At 36.8% G+C, this 26,312-nt stretch overlaps 1 protein-coding gene across 1 annotated transcript in view; it reads left to right on the top strand.

Moving 5' to 3' along the window:
- Window positions 1-1,676: 1,676 nt before the first annotated feature.
- Window positions 1,677-26,312, top strand: part of NSG2 (neuronal vesicle trafficking associated 2) — a 45,489-nt gene continuing 20,853 nt past the window's right edge. The window contains exons 1-3 of the mRNA XM_072400938.1: window positions 1,677-1,831; window positions 2,098-2,248; window positions 9,446-9,562. Of these exons, the coding sequence (XP_072257039.1) occupies window positions 2,120-2,248; window positions 9,446-9,562 (246 nt within the window). The 5' untranslated portion in view covers window positions 1,677-1,831; window positions 2,098-2,119. The remainder of the gene's footprint in view (window positions 1,832-2,097; window positions 2,249-9,445; window positions 9,563-26,312) is intronic.

The following is a 26,312-nucleotide window of genomic DNA, read 5'->3' as shown; positions in this document are numbered from 1 at the left end:
AGCGGCTTAAATAGGACTAGCAGCCATTTGCACTATGAGCAGGAGAGGACCATTACTGGGAACTAATCTTTTCTTTGGTTGCAGGACATACTTTCTAATCCCCTCTAACTTTGCACAACATGCTGGGGATGCAAAGATTGATGAAATGAGTAAAACTCAGGAATGCTGGGGATGCTGAAAGATTCTAAACAGAGAATCTGTGGGTGGAGTTGATGTCTCTGACAACAACTACTTTAAATTGTTGATCACGCATTCATGCTAACCTTCTTTAATTTTAGGATATTTGTGTATTTTTTTGTATGAACTGCTATTTTATATCCCTCTACAAAATTTCAGTGGGATTCACTTAAGAGATCTGACTAGGCCAGCCCATAACCCCCCATTTCTTGTTTTGGAGCCATTCTTTTGTGGACTTGTTAATATGTTTCAGATCATAATTTTGTTAACAGATCGATTCCCACCCCTAACTCCAACTTTCATACAGACAGTCTCACATGCACTTAAATCCCACTTTTAATAGATGCCGGATTCATAGTTGACATCCTCAAACCTTAATAATTCCACCACTATGTTTCACAGTTGGTGTGAGGCTCTTCTCATGAACTTCTGTTTTTGAATCGTACCAGACATATCTACTGTTACTGTTACCCTGGAACTTTCTCAGCCAATAGGGACCCCCCAAAAAAACGTTCTGCACAGGGGCCCAATATTGGCTACATCAGCTATTGCTATTTGGGATTGTTTTAATGAAGATCTAATGATCTAAAGTATGTCTGTTCAATGATATTAAAACAAATAAACTTTTGTCATAACTTTTTCAATAATAAGTTTTATATGTAGAAGCTGCAAACCCTACTGTGGTTGGATCACCAAACATCTAATTCACAATAAAGATAAAATCCCACTAACAGCAAGTTAAAACCCCATAGGAACACAAACTGCTTGAACATATTAATGTAAAAAAATATAAATAAAAAAAATGCACAAAAATAAAACCAAAATCTGAACATTTCACTGAAAATAGGCTTTTCCAAAAATGACCCCAATTACATATAATGCCTGTGTGTCAATTTTGGATGAAGATTTCAGAGGGGGTGTTACATGTTTTAAGGTATGTTAATTGTATATTTCTATTGACGTATTATATCATTAGGAGAACTTTTAGGGTATTATTAGCCTAAAGTGTAGCTCTGTGATTTTTAAATAGGGGACCTTTTTTTTTTTACATGAGCAGCTGGTGGGTGGGAGTAATAGGCAGAGCTCATAACTATTTCTAATTACATATTCGTGTCTATAGCCATCCTGTCATGACCGTCAAACCGCCGCATTGTCTGGTCTCTAAGGAAACGTGACGCATACTTTCTTCATCGCTCTAAAGGATGCTTTGTAACATTTAAATGGCTGTAGCATACCTTTAATCCTCACCATGCTCTTAATAACCAGCTATAATTGCATTTTTTAATCACCACAATTACTTTGCAATGTGATTCATTAGAAATAAACATGGCCAGAGTAAATGTCTTGATTTTAGTATCATTGTCCCTCTGTTCTGCCTGAAGAAGGATTTGCTGCGAGGGGGGATTTGGTCAGTAAATCGATTTCTGAGTATCACGAGCTTTCTTGATTTGGAACAGCAGAGGGCGCCATTGTACAAGAGGAAAAAAAAGGGAGCGCACTGTAAAGCGAGTGCCGCAGGAACCGTGTGCTGCAATAGGCGCTCTGCTCGCCTTTAGAAGCTGTCAGAAGCCGTCCTTCCAGGATCGTTGTCTGCATCAGCACCAAGAACAGCTCTGCTCCTACCAGCCTGGGCACAGACACAAAGCTTCTAATCGTGAGTATTCTATGATCAGATTTATTAGCAAGGAGACACTCCCTGCCTGCCCAATGATTCCATTCCTGCGCATGCAATATGCATTTCCCCATTTCTATATGATGCAACCCTTCTCTTTCACCCCCAATCCATGACTAATACAAAATATTATCTGATGGCTTTAGATGAATACAGAGATCATCTTTGATTGTGACAAAACCTGTCCACCCCTTTCATATCTTTGAAGAATGTTTTTCATTGAGCTTGGGCATTTTTCTGCTCCCTAGGTGTGGGAAGAGAGGAATCAGGATGGTGAAGCTGGGGAGTAATCTGAGTGACAAAAACACTAAGGAGGCTTCTGCTGAAGATGGCTTTCAGACTGTGCCTTTGATCACACCCTTGGATGTAAATCATCTGCAGTTTTCTGCTCCAGAAAAGGTAATGTATGAATGCTGCTTTATATTTGCATGCCCCTTCTTCTTTACCAATGACCCATTAGATGACAGATCCATTGGTGTCAGTGTTGTGTAGGCTATATGAAGCATATGATGACACCTATTGCTCGTTGGAGACCATTGCTGCTAGTGCCAGGCTCATCCAGGTGGGGCATGTACCATTGCCCATTATCATTCAGTAAATAGAGCTGGCACATATATTGTTGGCTTCTCTTCATATTTGGTAATCTTGTGTGAAATATGACGTCTGATTATTAAATAATATAAGAATCAGCTATATGATTAATGTCATGCAAAGGATAAGTTTGATTTCTCTACAATAAATGTCTAACCATAACCTTGACAATCATATTTGGGTGATATGGGGATGAGCTTAGATTGCCTTGTACTAGGCTTGCCATTGGTATTGATAGATAAATGGTACAAACAAAATCCAAGTGATGATGCTATGATGGCCACTGTTGTGTTTTGGGGAATGTCCCTGCCTGAGGAGGATGTCCGAGTCCAAGGCCATGGAAATGGTATGCTGTGGAAATTGTCTGAGATTACAAAATGATGATCACTGTATGGGTAGAGACCTTTGTGAGCCCATGTGATGATCATCCCTTCAAGTCAGTAGCAACCTAGATTAGGAGGTATCTAAATCAAAGGATAGAAATGTAATATATTGCAGCTTAACAGCTCCTATATGTGTTGGCTGCATTTGTTTTCTTTTTTTAAGGTTTACTATAAGGAAAAGAAATACTTTTTGATCATGCCAAAATTTCAGTCCAACCTCCTGTGCACTGTACTGAAATCTGAAAATATGTTATCTGTCTTTCCAGCTATCTTCTGTGAACTGTAGAACACACACTCTCTATGTATTGAAGATGAGGATAAGGTCAGGTGTTTGTAGTCTAAACTGAGTACCCTGGAGTAACAATGCTGCTGCTCCATAGATGTGGTGCAGAGTCACCTTAGGGCAGGAAGTAAGTTACCAACAGGTGAAAATTAAGGAAAACAGTCTGAAAATATTACATTTTAGGGGTTCACTTTCTTATAATTCACTTTCTTAGAATAACTCTAGTCTAATTACACAGATAAAATACAATTTATGGAGCCGTTTTTCCTGTTAAAGAATTTGGTTCTCTGTCCATTTAGTTGTGAAATGTATGCAGCTCTACAAAGCACAGCCATGCCTAACAGGGCAAGAGACCTAATTTTTTCTCTGTTTTGGTTACACTATCTACGCTAAGTAACACCCGTGGGTTTTGTTTGTCCCAGAGGACTGGGCATTCCAATGTTATTTTATGCAGTTTTATGTATTTAGTAATCAGGCAGGTCATTATTTCAGAAAGGGACAGGCGATGTCCCTTCTGAAGTAATCTCTTCTTTTTGCCTGATCAATCTGGGTGCCTGTCAAAAATGCTAAGCTGTGCATGCACAGATCATCTTCGATTGCCAGGATAATTGTCAATCCCGGCTTCCCCTGCACATGCCAGGGATGAATGTATGATATCATCCCGGACTGGCCAATCAAAATGGCTGAAGATTGTCTCCAGGGGGAGAAGAAGGAAGTTGGCTGCACCCTGCAATGGAATGGGGGCAGGTGAGTATCATGGGTTTGGTTCTGCTTTAAAAGGAACAGAGTGATTTTGTATATATTGTTTGCATAAAAAATGACGAACCAGCAGATGAAACTGCATATTCACTTATTTCAGTTTTCAACTGTTTAAAATTAGGTCTACAAAGCAGTCTTCTTCTGTTGTGCAGTCTTTTTAGCTAACTCATTGTTCTTTGGGAATCCTTTTTCTTGTAATAAAGGTTGCATATTACAAAGAATATATGAATGATATATATGTGTGTGTGTGTTTGTGTGTGTATGTGTGTGTGTGAAGCGGGGACCCCCCTGCCACTTGGGGGCCCCCACATCAGTTCTGTGCAAGGGCCTACTGTTAGCTAGATCCAACACTGTAAATATATATGTATATATCTGTTTAAGTATTTATGATGAATAAAAGTGACCATCTAAACAATAAAATGAAAAAAACAACATATAAATCTATCTTTAAATTTACAACCAAGAATGTACCCAAATAAAATTTGCTTTAATGCAAGTGCACACCAACCCAACTACTACTGTGTACATAACCTTAATTAGTGCTCCATGTTTACCTTAGGGAATCTACTATGGGAGCAGGGAGGGGGTTACACCCTTTAATGACTTACTTATAGAGACATATATGCATTAGGGCTGATTTACTACAGGAGATGAGAGTTTTCCCACAATAAAATGTGTGAATATTCATGTCAATGGTCCTGTAATAGGAAGAGAAAATTCTTGTTAATTTATGTCATGCATGCACAATTACAGTGAATATTCATAAATTTATCTATCTCTGTGGGAGTATCATATAAAATTGTATAATTATATTTCCTAAATGCTGCATTCTTTTTAACTACTCAAAAAGTAAATGCAGCTTTTTGTTTTAGATGATCTATCAAAAAGCTCTTGGCTTATTATTACAGATTTGCTGTATGACAGCAATTGATTTTCCCTGAAGAAACAGTAGCTTGATTTTATTATATAGAGACACAGCTGTTTCTAAGCAACACAAATTATAAACTTCTCAAAGACATTAGTATACCCATGACTGACTTCTATTCATGCTACATGGTAAATAGTTACATGAATATATCATTATAAAATTGTATAATACTTATATAATGATATACAACACCTAGGTACTCCCACTAGCAACCCTTGTTATTACTCCTAATACTAGCAGATACAAGAGCTATATTGTTTTGACACATTAGAATTTATTACTACTACTATTATATTTATAAATACATAGAAATAGAATATATAAATATATAAATGCTTGAAATCAGAATAAAACATAAACAAGATTTTTTGTCATTTTATTATTATTATTAAACAGGATTTATATAGTGCCAACATATTACGCAGAGCTGTACATTAAATAGGGACATCTATCATTAAAAACATCTCTGCTAAGAGAAACATGTAGACTGGCAATTTTGAGATTGATATAAAAATGATATGAGATATCCAGTTACGATAGAACTACATTTTTAATTTGTGCCCTTTTGTTGTTGTAAAATAAACTCCCTCTTCCACACTGGTTCATGTAGTGTGAAATTATACATACAGCCTGTGGAAAAATCAGGCATCGCAGGTCCTCCAGTCATGTAATGCTGTTATACAAATGTGTTATATCACATAGAGATAGGTTGTAATTCTGTTACAGGAAGGAGGAATTCTTAGCTTGTCTACATGAGCCTTCTGGTGCTATTGCTTATGTTTTTAATACACGGTTTAGTACAGCTGGGTGCCTCAACAGTTTTACCCTGCAGTAAGCTCTTCAGTTGCACTGAAGTGCTAAATGCTTGATTTGTGTCTAAAGTATTTTATTGAAGCAGTAATACTTTATTTTCCACTCCACCAGCAGCCAGGGGTTGGGCTTCCCAATGTTCCTGGGATGTGGGTGGCCTTTGCCTACGTGGACAGGACTGCTGGTTCTCTACTGCAGTGATTTTCAACCACTGTGCCACAGTACACTAGTGTGCCATGAGAGATCATCAGGTGTACCATGGGAAATTGTCCAAGTCAGGGGTGGATTGCCATGGCTACAAATTCAACAATACCAGTAACATTGAAAATTCTTTAACCTCCTGGGCGTTTCACTGATGTCTAGATTTCTGTACCAATAGCGGTACACTGTTTTTCATGAAATTCTTTTTTTAAATTGTAGACCTGTAACTTACAGAAATATGTCCGAACAAGGGTCTAGTAGATATCATGAATATAAAAAAAGTTTGAAACACAATCATGTAAAGAAAAAAAAAAAAATTACTTTTATTAAAATTAAACAAAAAACACAAAAATCAGCTTAAACAAGAATACAAAAATACTGAAAATGCAATAATTCGGTATACTGTATAGTAATATATTTTTCTAAAACACCTGCCTAGTGTCCAACAGTCCAACGTCACATACCTATAGACAAAACCACATAAATATATTTTGTATTATTTTGTATTGGATTGGATACAGGACTTTGTATATATATTGGATATTGGATACAGGACGGGCGCATGCACGGACATCATCAGGAATCGCCAAGGGACGCATACGCGAACGCTGGGTGTTCTAATTCTTTCTGAACTTCTGTACTTCCATGCAAAAAGTGTTAAATTTTTTGCATGGAAATTTATTTTAGATTGTAGGCTATAATTCACCAAATTACTCAATAATTACTTATAATTCACCAAATTACCACATAACTCACCGAAATATGTCCAAAATTTTATAAATTTATGAATAAAATTCTTTTTATAAAACATAAAAAAAAAATCTTTAAAAAAAATAGTGTATAATGTAATGTATATGTACAGTAGCTTATATAATATATATATAATTCAATTATATACATATTATATAAAGATTTCTTTGTATTGGACTCAATACAGCTTTTTTGTATTGAGTTCAATACAAAGGTATTTGAATTTCCCGCCCCGCCTCCCGCACCGACGCATGCAGCGACGAAGTAAATTCTTTTAGTTGTAATCCGATTGTTATACAATGTATGACAATCAGATTGCAATATAACGTTTGTTTAACCACCTGAGAAAAGTTCAGGTTTAACACTTTTTGCAAGTGTTTTTACCCCGAACCAAGGTCGGGTTTAACGGCCAGGTGGTTAATATAAAAATTAAAAACAAACAGTAACACAAAAAAACATGCAAACCACATATGCATAAATTATCCTCCATATAATAAAAAAAATAAAGGACAATTAATGCATATGTGGTTTGCATGTTTTGTTGTGTTATCATTTGTTTTTAAATTTATATTAATTTTCAATGTTACTGGTATTTTAGAATTTTACAACTGTTTGTTATTCGGCAACATAGTCATATGTGTATATATATATATATATATATATATATATATATATTGCATTTAAAGTCCCTCACCTTTCCTTTTTCTATTTTTTGTTAATTTTGGGATGTGGCCGGTGTAATTTTGTTGAAGTAAATGTGGGATTCTCCAGGTTTGTTTCTTTAAAGCCCTGTGTTACACTTATGCACAGCTAGTGGAGTGATTGGGCTACTAACACATAAAACTATTTGAGCCAGGAGTTTGCACATGTTCATTTGTTTTTAATATTTAAAGTGAACTTTAAACTGCAAAAGGGTCATTTTAAAGCAGAACTAAAGTAAAAAAATAATAATAAAGAATTGTATTGTACCATACATGTTAATGGTGTTATGCAAAGTAAACAATATATATTTTAAATATAAAGTATACTCGGTATATATATAAATAAATAAATGTTTAGCATTTTTATTGTTGGTAGATCATTTTGACTTTTAAAAGTAGCTCGCAAGCCAAAAAAGTGTAGGCACCCCTGATCCAAGATCCAACAGGCCCAGGTTTCAGTATAAATAAACTGAGAAACTATATTGTCATTATATATACTGTATTAAACTACATAGTGTCATTTCGTAACATTTTTGGTTTGTGGTGTGCAGCATGATTTTTTCAATGTAAAAAATGTGCTGTGGCTCAAAAAAGGTTGAAAAACGCTGCTCTACTGTACATAATGATGTTGGAGATCTGTTACGGGTAGAGCAGCAAAGAGGAGCTGCTAGATTGTGCATTCATATTGAAGTGCATGGAGCACAACCAACACTGATAAGCAATGATGTTCATTGAGGCATTCAGCTAAATGCTATTGTTGTTCTGAGGCCAGGAAATGCCAACCAGCTGTCAGTTGTACATACCAAGCTGTCCTTACTGATGTCTGTGTGACTTTAAAGTTCAACTATTGCCAAAAATATTTTAGATAGTAACTTTAATATTATTATGCAGCATATGAATACCTGCTTAGTTATGTCTTTATTGATATTATCTATAGTTATATAGAGATGGTGGGTTGGCACAACTGTAAAATCAATTTCTGAGATTGCTTAGGCAACCCTGGACATGGTATAGGTTGTCTCAACCCCTGTCACCATTCCTAGACAGCTTGGTCTGCAAGCACGATGTGAAGAAAAATAAATAAAAGCAAGTTCTATAAAACTTTTTTCATCTTGGATAACTTAAAAGAAGTTGGAACCTAGTTTAGGTTGTGATTGATGTTTGGGGCCTCATTGAGAAGATTCCCCTTCACTCCCTTGTTACCGGAGACATGAGGGTATAAGGGAAAACCCAACTCTGATATTCCTAAAACAAGTGCACCAATCGAACGTTTTCCCCTCTACAACTGTTCTGGTGTCACCAATAAAATTTTGGAATACTCCAATGCTTTTTTTTGCAGTGACATGACCGCAACTACTGAGGATATATCTCAAAGGTACACAATAAAAATGGCAATGAAAAGTCATCAGGAGCTTTGCCACACTTTTTTCTTAGAAAAACAGTTAACACACCACGATAGTGTAAATGGGCCCTAAATGTTCAGTATCTCCTGTATAACATAAACAACATATCCAACAATGATAGTGGGAACCACTCCTAATTTGTAAAGCAGATCTGCAGATTGTGGACGTATTAAAAAAAAACTTTTTTGAGTATATGTAATAATGTAATTGAATCTATTATTATGGGTATGTATCTTAATGTATGTTGACCCCCTCCCCTAAATTACATTTTAGACACTTGTGTATCTCACTTAAACATTGTGTAAGCAGCTTGGGGAATGCTTTTTTTGTTGTGGCATTTTTGTGCTGATGTGGACAAAGCCAAATCTTTAAACTCATGGTATGGTGAGTTTCGTATGGATGAACTTAAGGGTCTTATATACAATGTTAACCTTCTTACCTCAAACCTATTGAGGCAGGTCAAACAAATTCCCAGTGACACACTCCGAAGTCTGGGGAAAAGTCTTCAGGGATGGGTAGAGGCTGTTCTAACCACAAAGTGGAGGCCAATGGCTATGGTTTTCGAGTGGGATGTTCAACAAGCCATATAGTTTATAGGAAAACGACAGGTGATTTACAATAATTCTCTACCATTAAATTAAAATGCCAGGTTGAGGTGCGAAGATCTTGAAGATTGTCCTAAATAACACATTTGTAGTGTGTTGTTTTATTAGTATTTCATTTAAAATATCATATTTGATACCCCTTGTTTTCGCAAGTTCAGGTCTAACACTTTGGTGTGTTTTAGGTTGTTGTGAAGACAAGAACAGAGTATCAGTCTGAACAAAAGAACAAGAAAATCAGAGTGCCGAAAATTGCTGAGTTCACTGTCAGCTTCACAGATGGGGTGACTGAAAGGTTAAAGGTATCTCAATTTTCATTTCTTACATTACAGAGGTCCTCTTGTACTATGTTTGCTTAGTGTAATTGAAAATAGTGCACCTTTTACTGATGAATTGGTTTCAACATATATTGCTTTATGACAATGTCTCTTGTTTTAATGTTGTAGTTAAAAACAGTGCAGTTTAATGATGTCAGGGTAAGATTACAAATGCTGTGGTAAATATGTTTTATTAAAATAAATACATCAAGCTTCTGAGAAAACACTTCATACCTTCCAATACATATTAGGAAAACCTGTCCTGATCTACTTTTTTTGCACCTACAGGTCTGCAGAAATCACATTTTGATATTTTTTAGAACTTTGCTACTTATAAGATCTGAATGTCATTGATACCCCACATGGTAGGGATAGACTCGTAGACTGCTTTTGTCTGTAATTATTTCATGCTACATTTTTTCCAGGCGAATGCCAACTTACAGTTTGCTTACTTTATCTCTCTCTCTGGTATTGGGGTTAATTAAATTTTCCTTAAGGTTTAAAAGATCTTCAAAATTGTAACTGTGTTTACTTTGAACACCTAGTCATGTTCAGATGAAATACATTATCAAGAGTTTTTTTTCACAGTTGTATAATTGAAAGATATGTTTACCAGGTTTTTTGAGTGGTGTTTGGCCCCTTGAACTTCTTGATTTTCTTCTGCCTAGCCCCCTCATGCTATGATCTTCATATGTATCTCTATGCATGCATATGTCCTTCATATGTACTTCATTCCAGCCTCTGAACACACCAAGTGCCATGATAGTCAATCTTCTACAGTCATTGGAGACCTTTAATAAATCATGTGCAGTGTGCAAATGTGATCCCAGTTCACATTCCATATGATGTTTCCAGTGCACCCAGTATACCCAATGAATCCCAATATGTTCCCGGTTTATTTGTCATGTAATGAGTCCAGAGACATTAGGCGTGCTCAATTTACATGTGACATCTTGCAACCCCTAATGTGCTTTTGTGTATCCAAGTGCACTTCAGTATACCCCCATGACACCTGTGTCTCCAAACAGTCTCATTTAGACTTCTGACTAAGCTGGGTGGTTCTATTCTCAGTGTATATGGATTGCTGTGTGTGATGTAGTGATATTTTCTACCTGATTGGAAAAAATTGATTGGATAGTAACAATAGGTATTTTTATTACATAGTTTTGGTAAATTTTTTCTGAAAATGGGGGTTCAAATTTGGGCAGACCCGACCTGAAAAACACGGATTTCGACTTTGCGAATTTGTGTTTAAAAATATGAGTGTTTATCTGAGTTCAGTTCCCACCGTCACTGGGCTGATAAGTACAGCCTGAGGACCGTGGGATCTTGCGGTCACAGCTGATAGGAGGCATGCAAGTGCTTTCAATCAGCTCTGAGTGCAGATGAACTCTCAATGGAGAAACTCCATTGAGAGTTCATCTGCAGTTCCACTGCAATCCCGGGGCTCTAGAGGTTTATTAACCTCTAGTGCCCGGGGATCACAAACAGGAGGATTCCCAGGGATGGAAGAATAATTGTAGCCAACAATTGCAGCGTGGGCTGCAGCGTCCACTGGGCTGGCTGGATGTATTAACCCTGTTACATTGGTGGTTAGTAGGATAACAACTCCAGTTACATTACTAGAATTACTAATAGTACTATTAGAAGTACTAATAGGGAAAGGAATTTGTTAACTTGTTGGTCAGTGTATATTGTATTTAGCCTTTTTTAGTAGCGTTGAAGCCCCTTTCTCTCCTTTCTTACTTCATATATATTTTATATATATGGTTGGCCAATTTATGTACTAATGTAATTTGAGAGAGTGGGAAGATAAACCCCTTTATATCTTGTTAGTCAGTGGGTACTTACCTTATGAATGATCCACTCCCTAAAAGTGCAGACTCTAATCTGTGTGATGTTGTGTTGCAAAGTAAGTAGCTTTTTGCTGCTACTGTATGAAAGGAGTTGTCATTGCTTTTCATAGCAGTCAGCCAGTTTACAGTTAAGGATGGAATGGTATATCTACTTCTGCTTCCGGCATCAGGCCTCCAATGTTTAACCACTGCCCCTGACACCCTTTGGCCTAGTTGTAATATAAAGATGTAGGTTCCCCTGGCTTGTTTCAATATTAAAGCTAAATGAGTCTTTAGGAAGGAAGAAAATGGGGGGAGTAACCTATACTTATATACTGCAACTGGGCTAATTTATGTGGTTGCAATGGAGGCCGAACAGAGGAGGCCCCAATGACTGGAACAAGGAAAAGTTGTACAAGTTCTTTTTGATCATTTCATTTAAAATTGTTTGGTCAATTAGGAAACTGTTGTAATGTCTAATTCATTTTGATCATTGCCTACCAAAATATGATTCATGTTCATAACTCACATTTTTGGAGTTGTACTCCTGTAGATTTCTACTCTATTGTCTCTGTAGCTAGGTGATTGGATTATGTAGCTACAACAAGAGTTAGTTTGGCATAATTTCACATGCTGCTAAGTTTAAGCGATTTCCGTTGAACTGCAATGAGCCTCAGTTCATCTACAGAGGGGCAAAGCAGGACTTCTGTGTTCATTCAGCCATTGCTGATGTAAGTTCACATGCAAAACTACTTTCCACAAATAATTTCCTTTTTCTTATATCAGACAATGCTTGGTTGAGCAGCTTGGGCACAGATGGATGCCCACACAACATAGTCTACAATGTGAAGTATTGTGATTCTATTTTTCCGTTAAGAGGAATAAGAATTATTCTCTGAACCATCATGTTCACCTAGATATAAAAATAGTTACACAGCAAGCACGACTGGCAACAGTGTATTGTTGGTTATATTTCTTGTCCACAATGTTTTCATCAATTTCTCCAGTTAATACATTTATGGCATCCATGTACAGTGAGTCACTGAAGCTGTTAGTTTGGATAAATATAATTATTGCTCTGTTCTTTGTAAGTGTACAATATCCTTGTACTTTTCCCATTGTCACAACACTATTTTTATAATCCCGAAGAGCAATGTTCCCAATCATTACCTATTATCTACAATTTTTCGCTTTTAAGGATTATGCTATACTTGTAAATATATAATTTTTTTGTGTTAAGTACAAATGGAGATAACATATTTATTATTCACTACTAAAACAACATGATGAAGAAGCCAAACCTTGTTAATCTAGCATTAGTATTTACAAAAAAAATATTTCTGTTTAAGGAGACCTATACTTTTTGTTTCATGAACAATATTTCCATAAGATTTATGCGTTTTCCATATTTTAGGCATGTATTTACTAGTGAAAGCCTCCCTTGTGTACACATCCCAGAGCTTGGAAAATTATTTTAGGTGCTAACATCTTGAATGTAACATTAGCAGATTTAAAGCTGCCACTGATGTGATAGGTCTCCCTAAACAGAAATTTTTTCTTTTGTAAATACTAATGCTATAATAACAAGGTTTGGCTTCTTCATCATCATTTGCTGTAACTCCTTCCCTAAATACTATATAAAAGGTTAATGTGTGGGGGGGATGGCCTGGACGGGGACCCGAATGGACGCATGAGAGCTAAGCTCCGTTCCGGCCTGCATTAATTAACGCTGTACTGGGCACCAAAGCTGTTTCTTTGACCAAGGCAGAGGGGCCTCTTCTGGCTGCTGCCTCCCCTCTTCTACCTCTCGACCGGGCTCCTACACAGCTGCTCCTGTCTCCTTTGCACCAGGGGATTGTGATCCTCTGCTCACCCTGCGGGACTTGCGGGGAGGGGTCTCCCACAGTTTCTCAGATGATCCTGGACACGCTGCCAGCCCTACATGAAATACAAAGCCTGTGACTATAGAAGCCTGCTGCACCACCAATTTTAATGGGGATTCTACACTTGTCACCCCTCTGCCCCAGTGTAATTATGCTGCTGCCACCATCTTGGGGCATGCTTGACACACAGATGGCCCCCCTCTACGGGCACCAAGGGTGAGTCCCTCACAGGGGTCCCTTTCTGATTGTGTTTTGCCTCCTCTCACTGGAGTACAAACAGGGTAACTTGTCATCCTTACTCAAATACAAGAGGGTTGTGGGACCTCTTTAAGTGGAACGCCCTCCACTGGCCATGATATTGCCCCCCTGGGTTCCTCATGACTGTAACCTGCTGATCCTCAGCCCACTTTACCTATTAGTGCTAGTTCCTGGCAAGCGTATGTACAGCACCTCCCCACTAAAGTTGATTTTCTCCTTCTAGTACAGGAGGTTAAAGAAGCCTTTAGGGAAGAAATCTGCATCCTACGCACAGACCTCCAGAATCTGGCAGGTAGAGTGAATACAATAGATGATGAACTAGAGCGTATGAAAACCCAGGTCTTACAACTTCAAGACCAGGCCTCCTGCCAAACTGTTGCAATTAGAGATCTCAAGCTTCAATTGAAGGACCTTGAAAATAGGTCCAGACACAAGAATTTATGAGTACATGGCCTCCCAGAGGCCACCCAACAGGCAGACCTTGCTCTGGTGATACAGGCAGTCTTCAATGGCACCTTAGGTCGTCCTCATGCTGATGTTATATGGTTTGAGGGAGTGCACAGAGCTTTACCACCACCAGGTCCCCCCTCGAGATGTTATCTGTAGGTTGCGGGACTATCCCTTGAAAGAAGAAATGATGCCGTGAGCCAGAAATATGAGAGCTATTGAGTTTGATGGGGCACAACTACAAATTTTCCCTGATATTTACTTGTCCACCATCCAGCGCTGCTGCTCTCTTCAACCACTGCTAACAGCTTTACGTGATCGCTACTTTACCTATCGATGAGGGTACCCCTTCAGTCTGACAGCTCGCTTCTTTGGCTGATCTATTACTCTCAAACACCCTGAGGACCTTCCACGATTCTGTGCGGATCTTGGACTGCCTTGTCCTTCGATATCGGTATGGGACCCTCTCCCAGTTCATCAGGCGGTTCCTGAGAGATGGCAGGAGGCTCACAAAAGGAAGCGCTCTCCTCGCAATGACTTTTCTCCATTGGCAAACAACCCCTTGCGCCCTGAGTCTGGGGGGGAGTCTTATGCAAGAAAGTTATTCTGGCTGTATTTACTCTTTCTCCTAGGGATACTTTCCCTAATGCTCAACGCCATTTTGGTTGTGCCTCCCATTGGGATTTCCTTTCTGTCCATGCTTGTTTTTGCTCTCTGCTCTCCCTCATCTACTCTATGCCTCTGGAGGATGCTCAGGTTTTTTCATATTCAATGTATGGTATTCATTATGCATTTTTTCCTCTTACTATTACCCCATGGTTAACCTCTTGAAATCTAGAGAATCATTTTGGATAGTGCCCGTAGGAGCTCAATTTGCACTATTTATAAAGAAAACACATACAAGATACTTATTAAGTGGTATTTCACTCCAAATAATCTGCATGCGATTTTTTCTAATGCAAGCAATATGTGTTGGAAATGTGGTATGGAGATTGGCACTTTGTATCATATTTTCTGTTCCTGTTCGCTCATAGGGCCCTATTGGGCAAAAATTATTATTATTTATTTATGCTACATAACCCTGGCTAATATTATATTGTTACAGTTTTATTGTATGTTTCTTGGTTGTCTACTTACACCTTGTTCCTTTATATTTGTTGTTTTGTTTATTATTTAAAAACTCAATAAAAATATTAAAATTTTTCAAAAAAAAAAAAAAAAGGTTGGTGTGGGGAAGAGTGGGTTTGCTCACCAGCACTAACGCCTATCACATAGGAGGAGGCAGGGTGTACTAGGTAGCTGACTCCTTTCTGAAGTAGCCACATTTTGTATCAAGTTTAGAAGATCATTGCAAATAAATAGGCATCTGAAATGGAAAAATAACAAGAAAAGTGTTAAAAACATTTACATTTTGTTTGCTATTGTCTCCTCAAGATAAGTCAATAATTTGACACATTGTCTGTAGTGGAGAACCCCCACCACCTATACCCCATACAGAATGAATGATGTGATCAGATAATTTTTTAGGCAAGATGGTGCACCTACAGCCATTAAATATTTGGGTGGATTGTGTACACTTTTTCCACTGTTTCATAGATAGCTTGAAATCACTAAGAATAGTTTGATGACTACATTGGTTTTTATGTTGATTGTCTCAAAGCTGCATTAATAACTGCAAATACAGTAAGTTGAGGTCATCATTGACATGAGGGTGCTAAACTCCATTCATCACAAGGTTGACTATGATAAATATTTACAAGTTTAATACATTTTTTTCAACTGTGTATAACTGCTTGACCAAATTTTGGGTAAAACACTTTTCCAATTATTAAGGTATTTTCTAGGTATTTGGGTTGGCATTGATTTTGGTGGTAGCAAATGTGTGTTCATTTTCATTCAGCATTATCAGCAGTTACACTCAGGTTAGGGTGATTTCAGTTCTATTTTGCTGTGCCACCTAAGGAATACAGATAACCTACAGGAGGCAGCTAAATTTGTAAAAGTGCAGAAGGAAAGCTTAAACTAACGAACCTGAAATGGAAAATGCGGTGGGAAATGGAAAGTGGAGATGGAAATAAAAATGAAAAATGTAGGAAGATAATTAAATCTATGTGTGAAAATGAAGAACATACACTGGAAATGTATGACTGGTATAAAATGTAATCTTAGCAGGCAACACCAGACATAGTGTGCGAGCCAAGTTACTAATAAATTTTACTTGGAAGCCAAAATATATGTCTGTTTATTAGGTTTAAAAATATTATTATATAAACCATATTTTTTTTTGCTAGTGTAAGAATATTTCAGAGCAAAGCTGACATCAGAGTATGTACCTTGGGTACATATCTAGCAAGAAACTATCTTGCTCCCTGTAGAAGCCACAGCTCTGCATTGCATGCTGTTGCTAAAGTGGCCTTGCACTAAAATAGCAAGGCTGGTTCTTCACTTACAGTACCCTCATCTCAATAATAAATCTAAATTAAAAGTGTGTTTTCCTATTTTACCCCAGCTACCTCAGATGCTGAATAACCCAAATTTGATGAGAAGAGGCTTTACTACCATGCTGGATCATTGTCTCCTACAATTTAAGCTACCCAACAGTCCTCAGATTTTTGTTGGAAATGAGGAAGGAGTGCTTTAAATCTAAAATCTACCAAAACACTAGACCACTATATCTGGATATTACTACTGTATTTGCCTTGGAAGGCTACTTCATGGATTAACAATATTTTCCTAAATTGGGGCTTCATCTCGGGTTCTCCTAATGGTATTGTACACCACTTACATTTGTTAGCATTGTGCAGTCTCTTTACGCTGGGGTCTATCACCTTTTCAGGTACAGTGCATAGAGCAGACAGTCTTTATGGCCAGTCTATAAGTTAAACATAAGTTAAACATAGACATTTCTATATAAAGATGTTCTTATTCCTAATTTCTAATTCTCAAGTACAATAAAAATTTACTGACCTAATAAAATATGTATGGGAATTATGGGGGTGACCCAATGAATGTTATTATGTCCTGACTTCAGAGACTAAGAAGAAGGGTCTATAGGGCTGTAATGCTGGTGCGCTTCAAAAAAGACTAGCAGCTGTCAGAGTTAAGCAAATCACAAGAACACAGCCTTTCAATTCGCAGTTATTATGAATCTGAAGAGGGGAAGGGTATGTAGCACACAATAAAATGCTATGTGTGTAGGCGGCTTTAAAGTAACAGTGAATAAAATACATTAAAAATCCTTTGCTAGAAAGATTTAGATTTCACTAAACAGACTGGATAGAGGGTGAGATTGTTTTTCTGCAGCAGTAAAGATCACAGCATTCTTTGATTTGGAGATGGGCTCAATGATGCATTAAGAGGCAGATTTGTTTGTGGATTATGCAGTGAAAGCATACAAAAAGGCTGCTGACAGAAGATAACAGGCAATAAAAATTGCAGTAGCAAGGAAACTGCTGATAAAGACACCTTATTAACTACAGAACAGCAGTACTGCTGAAATGGGTCACAAAACAGCTGTAAACATGAATGGAGTAAAGAAAAAGGATGGAATGCTCAGACATTTGGGAGTCTGGCTTGTGAAGGGGTTTTCACAACCCTACAACCCTAAAATAAAAAAAAATAAAAAAACGTTTTATTGTGTAATATAAATTTGCAGGATTAGCTTTCTTGAATAAAAATGTATTTCTGTTCGCCAGCTTTCTATTCGTGCCTTCACTTATATGACCCTTACCATACACATTCCCACAATACAACATGCTTGTGATTGGACAGTAAAGAATTAGCAGCAGCTTATTAATGAGGTTCACTTATTTAATAGCGCTGCACAGTGTAACAATGCCCAATTGAATTTCAGTGCTGCCCTTTGCATTTTGTTACTCCTCCTATTGCTCTATTTATAAACAGGGAATCTGACATTTTCTCAAACATTCCCTGGTAGAACCAATGACTGCTATTGAAACACGTGGACCTGGAATATTCCTACGAGGCAATGTCTTTTTCCATGTGGAAATCCCTTTTGAAAAGTATCTACTCTACAAAAATATCTACCTGATAATTTTTTTTAATTAATACAGAAAGAAGGTTGTTTTATTAGAGCAGACCTGTATAGACTTGCACTTGCAAAAGAATATAGAGGAATTAGGTTCTGTACATAATATTTTACATTTACTTATATCTGGATGAAATTATTGTGACAATATAATATTTTGAAAGCATTTAAAAAATATGAAAAATGTTTTAAGTTGCCCTAATAAATATGGCTGTACAGTTCTTGCCTACTAAAATGTATTTTGCTAATTGTACACCTTTGTATTGATCTATTGATTTCTTTTTAGGGTTTTGGGAATATTTGCAACTATACCACCATTTTTTGAGAGTGAGCCATTATCTGCAAATAAACATGGATTATTCCTGTGTGAGCGAGGATTTGGCAAAACTCCTTCAATTCCACAAGGGATGGCTAAGATTGCAATGCCAATCTTTGAATAAAGAATGCAGTGGGTCAATATTTACTTGTTCAGCATCAGTGCTGCACCCCTAAAGTTTTCACTGTTTTGTAAATGGCTAATTTTCAAGCAAAATTCTAATTTCATTAGGGACAACATGCATTGCACACTTTCCGACACATACAAAGCAGCTGGAACACATGCCTTTCCCCCAGCCAATATCAACTAGCTGACATCAGCAGATTTAAACTGATTTGTGCTGCTTACTTAGTAAAAAATAGTATAGTCAGCACGTCTGTAGGGTTGATCAGATAGAAAACCCCCTCCCCATGCAAAGTAAACTTGTCATGAAAAAAACCCATAGTAGCTGCCATTGTTGACCTTATTCTAAAAAAGCTAATTAACATCATATATAAATGATAAATATGATCGTATATAAAATTCATAAGCACATAAAGATATAATAGAAAGCTTTGTTAGCGGCCAAAGTAAATGTCTGTTTATATACTAAATTTATATTTCATTCTGAGATTTACTAATCTCTGCCGTACAGCAAGGAGGAAGACAACACTCTGTTACAATTATAGAATATGTAAGGGATGCATTGGTGTCCTCTCTCCACTTACTTCCTGCTCATAGGACAGTGAAAGGCCAGCAATAGACTAATGAGGTCTCCTGCCTGCTTATTCTTCCCCCTCCTCCTATCATCATGTGCCTTTTCTGCACATGTGCATGCAACATACTGGTTCCTGGTCATGTATCTTCCTCTCCCAATTTTAAATTTACTGTAAAGGGCATTGCAAGAGGCTTAGACCAAAGTAAATTTGGGTACCTACACTACCTGCATTTAAAACAAATACATTTAATAGTTTATTTATGAATATAGAATGTGTGTCTGGAGTTTAGCTTTAAAGTCAGCTTGGGGGAGAGACAAATAGCTCTTAGAGGCAGAAGTCAGTATCTGTAGCTCTCATATCTTCTTCATGATAGGTTTCCTTGAATTCAGAAATGTGGATATAGTAAAGCCCTAAATGCTGCCAAAAAGACACACTTTTTTGAATGTCACATTTGTGAAACTAATACTTGGTTAAAAATGATGTTTTGAAGCATTGTAATCTTTCCAATAAATCTATGTCTTATAGTGCTGAGTTTGGCTGATTGCAGACTGGTGTAAATATTTAATGAATCGCCTTTGAGATTTTTTATATGTAGATATGACTGTAGATAACCTACATTCCAGTAAGAAAGTGATGACTGAACAATGGGATACAGGATAAGGATCTAAGCTGTTAAAACAGGAAATTGTATTCATAGACAGAACAATGACATTCTGAAAAACCTCATTTTCTTCTGTAGCATTTAATCTGTTTCAATTTACTTTATTGCCCATTTCCTCATTAAATGTTCTTTTTGAGGTATAGTCACCTCATCAAGTTTTCAACTACATTTTATTAATCAGAATATATGATTATTTATACCATATGTAGCTAAACTTTTAAGCCTGAACTGCAGACAGACAGCTACATTCATTACTAAAATGCATATATTTGAACTTTGTCAAAAGGGGTGGTAATTCTTCTTAGTTAGTTCTGTGATCCAGGCACTGACATTGGGCAGTACAGCCAGCACCTAGTCCTCCTTGTATACTACACTGCAGATACATAATATAACCTGGTCCAGGTCCAGGCCCCTAGAAAGTAACTTGACAACAGAGGAGTAGCACACTGATGTGACCATCTCCACAGCACAGTGCAAATCCAAAGAATCAATTATGGTCCGATTTTGGACCCGCTATCTCTCTTGAATGTTGCTTCTATGGAGCCTTAAATGTAATGATTGGAATGAATAGACAGTTTGATTATTTTATGTTTACCATGACTGCAGCCTATTTTCAAAAGAAATAGCAAAATGCTAAGATGTGTAAAGTGCAGCAAATCATCGGCATCTAAATATATTGTATTGTATTGAAGCCTAATGAGTGGCAAAAAAACTTAAGTCCAGTTTTGTATTTATTTGAAAGAATTTATTGTAGTTTACAATAATGTAGTTAACCTTTTTTTTCATATTAGCACCTTACAATTCTTTGTACAGCAGTAATCCGACTAGAGGAAGGAATTGATGCTTTAGGACCTAATTAGACCTGTACTGCATTGCAGAATTCTGCTGAGATAGGATGCTTTCAGATACTGGCAAGGGAGCTAGCTAACAAGGGAAGAACATAGGGAAAACCTCAGCAGAGTGATAATGCTTCTTATATTCCAAGCTGAAATGCCAAATAGTAATGTTGACCTGCTGAATGAATATTGTATGCCAGATGTGTAAGGGAAACTTTGTTGACAACAAGGCCACTTTCACACTTGTGGTGGAAAACCATGTGGTTAGCCATTCCCAGGCACATAGTAAACTGCTTCTATGCACCCAGGGGTGGCAAACTGCACCACAAGTCAAGTTTTCACTTGTCGCCTTTGCAGTTACACTGCAGTTCTTTCTTAAGAGGAAAAAAAGCAATCTTGTGGCTAAAAGTAACATGTTGCAATCAAGAACCATGACCCAATCCACCCAAATTAAGTGCAGATGCAGTCAATTTAGTTGGACGGGAGCAGTTTGGAGCATGGTTGAACATGTGGTAGAAGGCTTTGAGATTACTCATAATTTGTATTACAATTTTGCCTACCATTGTACACAGGCAGGAAGAACTAGGTTTTATTAGCGGTTCTTGTGGCAACTCTGTCCACTAAGTGTACTTATTGGGAAAACCCAAGCACACAAGCTGAAGCAGGCAATGATATATTTGTTGTAGGAACTGGTTTTTTTCAGTGTATTCATTAGCAGTTCTGCAGATATAGACCATTCAAAATGGCATTTGATATTTGTCTTAAAGTAAACCTTTGTACAATTTAAGCTGAGGTTATATTAAAAAATGCAAAGAAGCTGCTATGAGTAAAAACTTTGTAAAAAATTCAGTAAATCCAGACATCCAGAGATCTGATGTTATAAACTTTACCTAGCATTTGAGTCCAGTTCTGATGTACCTGTATTCCTTCTTACACTTTTGTTTAATTTTCCAGCTAGATACCTGGTGATTATGCCAGTAATATTTTACTGGAAGTTTCTGCACATGCCAGAATACTGAAAATGTAACACCTTCTCCTTTAAACATCCTCAGGAGCATCATAACAGATATGCCCCACCTATTGTACCGCTGTGTTTTATATATTCAAACTGATATTGTTTCAGCTTTCAAAGGGTTCGGTTTCTTTTAACTGGTGTTTTATTGTGTTAAATAAAGTACCTGTTTGGTTGCAAACCTTTCACTGAAATGGTACGTCCACTTATGCTGGCTGCCCCGCCCCCCCTTTCAAGTCATCTAATATATGCAGGTGAAACATCTGTACATAATTTGTGAAGTTACCTCCATCTTCTACCTGTCCATGTGAAAATGGTTCACTTGGGGGTAGACTCCTTTTGTAGGTTAACAACACACCGCATTTTTGTGTGTTAGTCCTCCTAGAGTGTTTTACTGCTACATATCCAACCCCACACTCTTGCTGTCAATCATGCTGTATTCCAAGAGAGTATTCAGGAGGGTTCTTTGAGATAACACAGAAAGTGTGCAGAGGACAGGTGACAGCTTAGAATTTTGGACAGTTTTCTTTTTTTAATGTTTAAAGCGACAAATGTAAAGTATGTGCAAACTGCAGCAGCATCTCTGGTATACATTGAAATGCACTGCACTGCTAAATGGGTGACATAATCCTTAATTTAATTGAAAGTGGGAAAAGGACCCTCAAGAGTCATATCCCTGGCCTCTAATAAAGTTTGTGAGGATTCCAAGAACATATTTTGCTCTGGGTTCCCAAAATGGATGTAGATCTATGCAGCCTTTCTTTGGGTACTAAAAATGTCATTTGTGACTGATATAGTACTTAAACTAGGCTTTTTACAGCTTATATTTTCCCTAGGCCCACTTCTTCATCCATTTAACAGCACTGGTGGGTATGAGTCAGCCACCATAGGGGCTTGTGTCCTCCAATAAATTCACCCCAATTCATTCCCCATGGGGCAGCCACAGGGGGATACAACATGTAGCTTCTCCCCAAGAGGCAGCGGTTCCCGGTGTGAGAAAGCAGTAAACATACCACAACCTCATTGCCAGTGTGAAAGTGTCAGTAGGCATCACGGGGAATTAAAATATAGTCAGCTGTAGAATCAGACAAGTGTGGCTGTGGGAAATATATTTTTCTGCACATTGGGATCTCTGTTGATTCCAGCCATAAAAAGATACACAAGGTAATCTTTGGTGATATATGTAACAAGATTGGGAAGTGGGAAGGCTCCAACCTTTGGACCAAAGCATAGATCATTCTCTGAGTCAGACATTTTAATATAATTATGTCTACTTTTAACATCATCTTTGCAGCATAATTGTATTGCCCATCATGAATAAATTACTGTAGTGATTAATGTGTTTTCTGTTTCTGCTGAAATACTGTATAAAGATGGGAAAGCGGTCCGTTTATTTTATATTATTGGCCCACAAATAAATAATCTACAGTTTTGGGGATTGATTTATGACACAATCACTAGAGAATTAGTTTATTATTGGTGGTGTTTGTAATGCCATTATTTTCATGCCTTTATTTGCTCAACACAAATGACAAGTATATATAGTCTACAAGTCCAGACTCTTTTACTGTGTATTATAAAAAGTTGATTTTAATAACATCTCTGTGTAGGGACATATATTTTTAATTTCTGTCTTAATCCTAATTACTTTCTTTCTCCAGGGTGCTCATAACTTATGCAGCAGCAGTTTATATGCACTTTCTTCAATTATTTCACTCACTTGTTCAGGAGGGAAAAGGTTACCATAGCAACCAAGGGGGTCATATGGTAGAGGACGCACTCAAATGTCAATCTTTATAGCCGTATAAAGGTTGATGTTCTTAAAGAGTCGATTTAATTTTTGCTAAAATAGCATTCAATAGCGAATATTAGCAATAATAACCTATGAATAGCTATAGGATTTTGAAAATTGTGTTTAAAAAAACCTGTAGGAATAAATATATGGGAGCTGCCAAAGCTTTAGTTTTAGAGCCATGTGCCTAATTCTGTTAATGCCAGTGCTGTCTTCCTAACTTAGGCACTTAAAACAAATATGCACACCTGAAGGAGAGGTAAAAAGTTTACTAAATACTAAAGCCTTGGTTGGGCTGAACACCCTAGTGGCTACACCTTAAAAAAGTTAGAAAATGAGGTAGAACATTGGGTAAAATTATTTGGGTAATTAAGCAGGCTTTGGTGGCTTTTTATATAAAACTTTTATCCCAATATTAAGACCTTACAGTGAACTCAATGATAAGTCATTGTGAGGACCCTTGAACATAGACCTAAACTCTTATGTTAGCTGCATAACTGTACCACCCAGCTTCCAATGAAGTCTTCTTCATCCGCTCTTTTACCTGCTACGCCTATGTAAAAATGGGGTGCAACTGCAACTATATAATCACCCCCACACTCAAGTCTTTACTAGGGCAACCTAGTTGTAATTCAAGTGATTAGTAAGGCTCTGCAATAACACAGGAAATGTGCAGAAGACACGGGGCAGCTTAAAATTTCTGACAAGATGAATTTTTTTTAACTTAATAAATATAGCAATATAGCTTTTACAAGCTGCAACAAGTTTAAGGTTTGTGAAAAATAATTTAGCTTCTTCAGTGTTCATTTCATGGGGTTTTCATTCTACTGACAGTAGTGGAAGGGACCTCAAGAGTCGTATTCCTGGGTCTCAAGTAAAATTTGTAAGGATTCCACAAACGAAAACAAAAACAAAATCTGTTAGATTCTCAAAAGAACACAGCAGCGAACGGGCAATTTGTAACCAACTTTTCTCATTATGGTTGGTAGGTGTCACAATGAGGTATAAGTAAATGGAAAACTATGGAGGTTAATGTATTGATAGAGAATAAATTAAACTAAATAAACATTTTAGCATTATACATCTCTGGCTGCTTTTGTATAGTAAGTTGCTGCTTTTTTTACTGGTCTAGAATATTATGACTTTGATAGCCCTCTGCATTATTTAAAATACCATACACAATTTAAATTTCATTTTTTTTCTTTATTGGCACATGACAATGATGTTTACTATCATTTTTTCTGTTCACTTATGGCAGTGAATCATTAGGTGCAGGCAAGCATTGTGAAGTGTCATAGTGATGAGTTCATTTCAATGTGAATCTGTTTTCTTTGAAAAGAGACTCTAATAAGGGTGATATCAAGTTAAACTGGGACACATATGTGGTTTACATTATAAAGCTATATTAAATTAATATATACAGAAATACAAACTGCATTCATCTTTTTTTTTATATCTGCCTACAACTCTTATGTTTTAATTTATTTTGTTTTCTACAGGCAGTTACAAGAGTGTTGCTTTGACCATCTTGAAGGTTGCCTTATTTATTAAAGCTCCCCAAGGCTGGAGAGAATACACCATATTCAGTAAAGTTGGGTGATCCAGCAAACCTAAATGGATTTATTCCCCTCCAGGTTTCCTGGATCACCCAGCTTCACTAATTAAAGTGTATTCTCTCCAGCCTTGGAGAGCTTTAATAAATCAGACCCATTATCTCAATTAGACTTTTAAAAAGAGAGATACCTATATTTCTGGAGGGATCAATTCCTTAGATAATCATGAGTGTAGATTTCATCTACTGAGATAAATAATATAAGCTATACATTCTTTATAAAATGAAATAGGGTTACTGAAGTCAAGGCAGAAACACTGTGTTGCCTGATTTGGTCCGATTTTGGCTCACTCAAAATCAGAGCTGTTAAACTATTTCAAAACCATGCTCTTCAAAATAAAATTTCACTGAAAGAGTTGAAAAGGTTATGGGCAAAAACTTTTCACTTTATCTGGCTCAGTAAATGGTATAGGATTTCCGGAAGTGTTATTGGCAAGCTAACCCCCTAGACAACCTTAAATACTGCCTAGCTGCTCATTTGATTGACTCTTGTATTACATAGACCTAAATGTATTATATTATTAAAATATTAAAATATAAATAACAAAAAAACTCTTGATGGTTCTTCATATCTCTATTTATTACTACTAGGCCCTGTTAACATTCACTTTAGACAAATGGTGCTCCTAAAAAATATGGGAAGAAAACTTGTCATTGAGGTCCTTCCTATACACCCTTAAAATTCCTCCTAGCACTTTGACTCAACATGAAAAATATCTGCATAAAAGTGCTTTACTACTAGATTTATATAGACTTCAAAAGATAGCTTTAAGTCATGTTTGATTTCTGCAGTCACAATAGGTGCTCAAAGTGGTCCCCATTAGGATCTACACACTTCTTATTTAATAATAGACTCTAGAGATATTTGCTAAAACAAAAATACATTAGATCCAAATAATTGATTGTAGTCAGACTTACTCACATTAATAGATGTATTACACTGGTCAACAAACATTTTTTAAGGTTGTTTTAGATTATGTTTGATGCACAGATTCCAAATATGGTATTGGTTTTGCTAGATTGGCGCTAGTTTTTGAAATAATGGTCTCAATAATAACCTTATAGAAAACTAATGAAAATTAAGCAAAATTAAACTAGATATGCCTGCATATACAAACTAACATTTTTGAAATACTTAATGTCAATATATTCTTTATTCAGTATATTTACAGAACTAATCACAAAGAAGTACCGTATTTTTCGGCGTATAAGACGCTCCGGCCTATAAGACGCACCCAATTTTAAACGAGAAAAACCTAGAAAAAAAAGATTCTGAACAAAATACTAAAAAATCACTCTGTGTCAATGTATCGCCTTCTAATCACTCTGTGTCAATG

The sequence above is a fragment of the Pyxicephalus adspersus genome, chromosome 2 (genome assembly GCF_032062135.1).
Source record: "Pyxicephalus adspersus chromosome 2, UCB_Pads_2.0, whole genome shotgun sequence".
NCBI classification, from domain to species: domain Eukaryota; kingdom Metazoa; phylum Chordata; class Amphibia; order Anura; family Pyxicephalidae; genus Pyxicephalus; species Pyxicephalus adspersus.
Note: the sequence above shows the minus strand (reverse complement) of the source record. Positions and strands in the feature narration are given on the sequence as shown.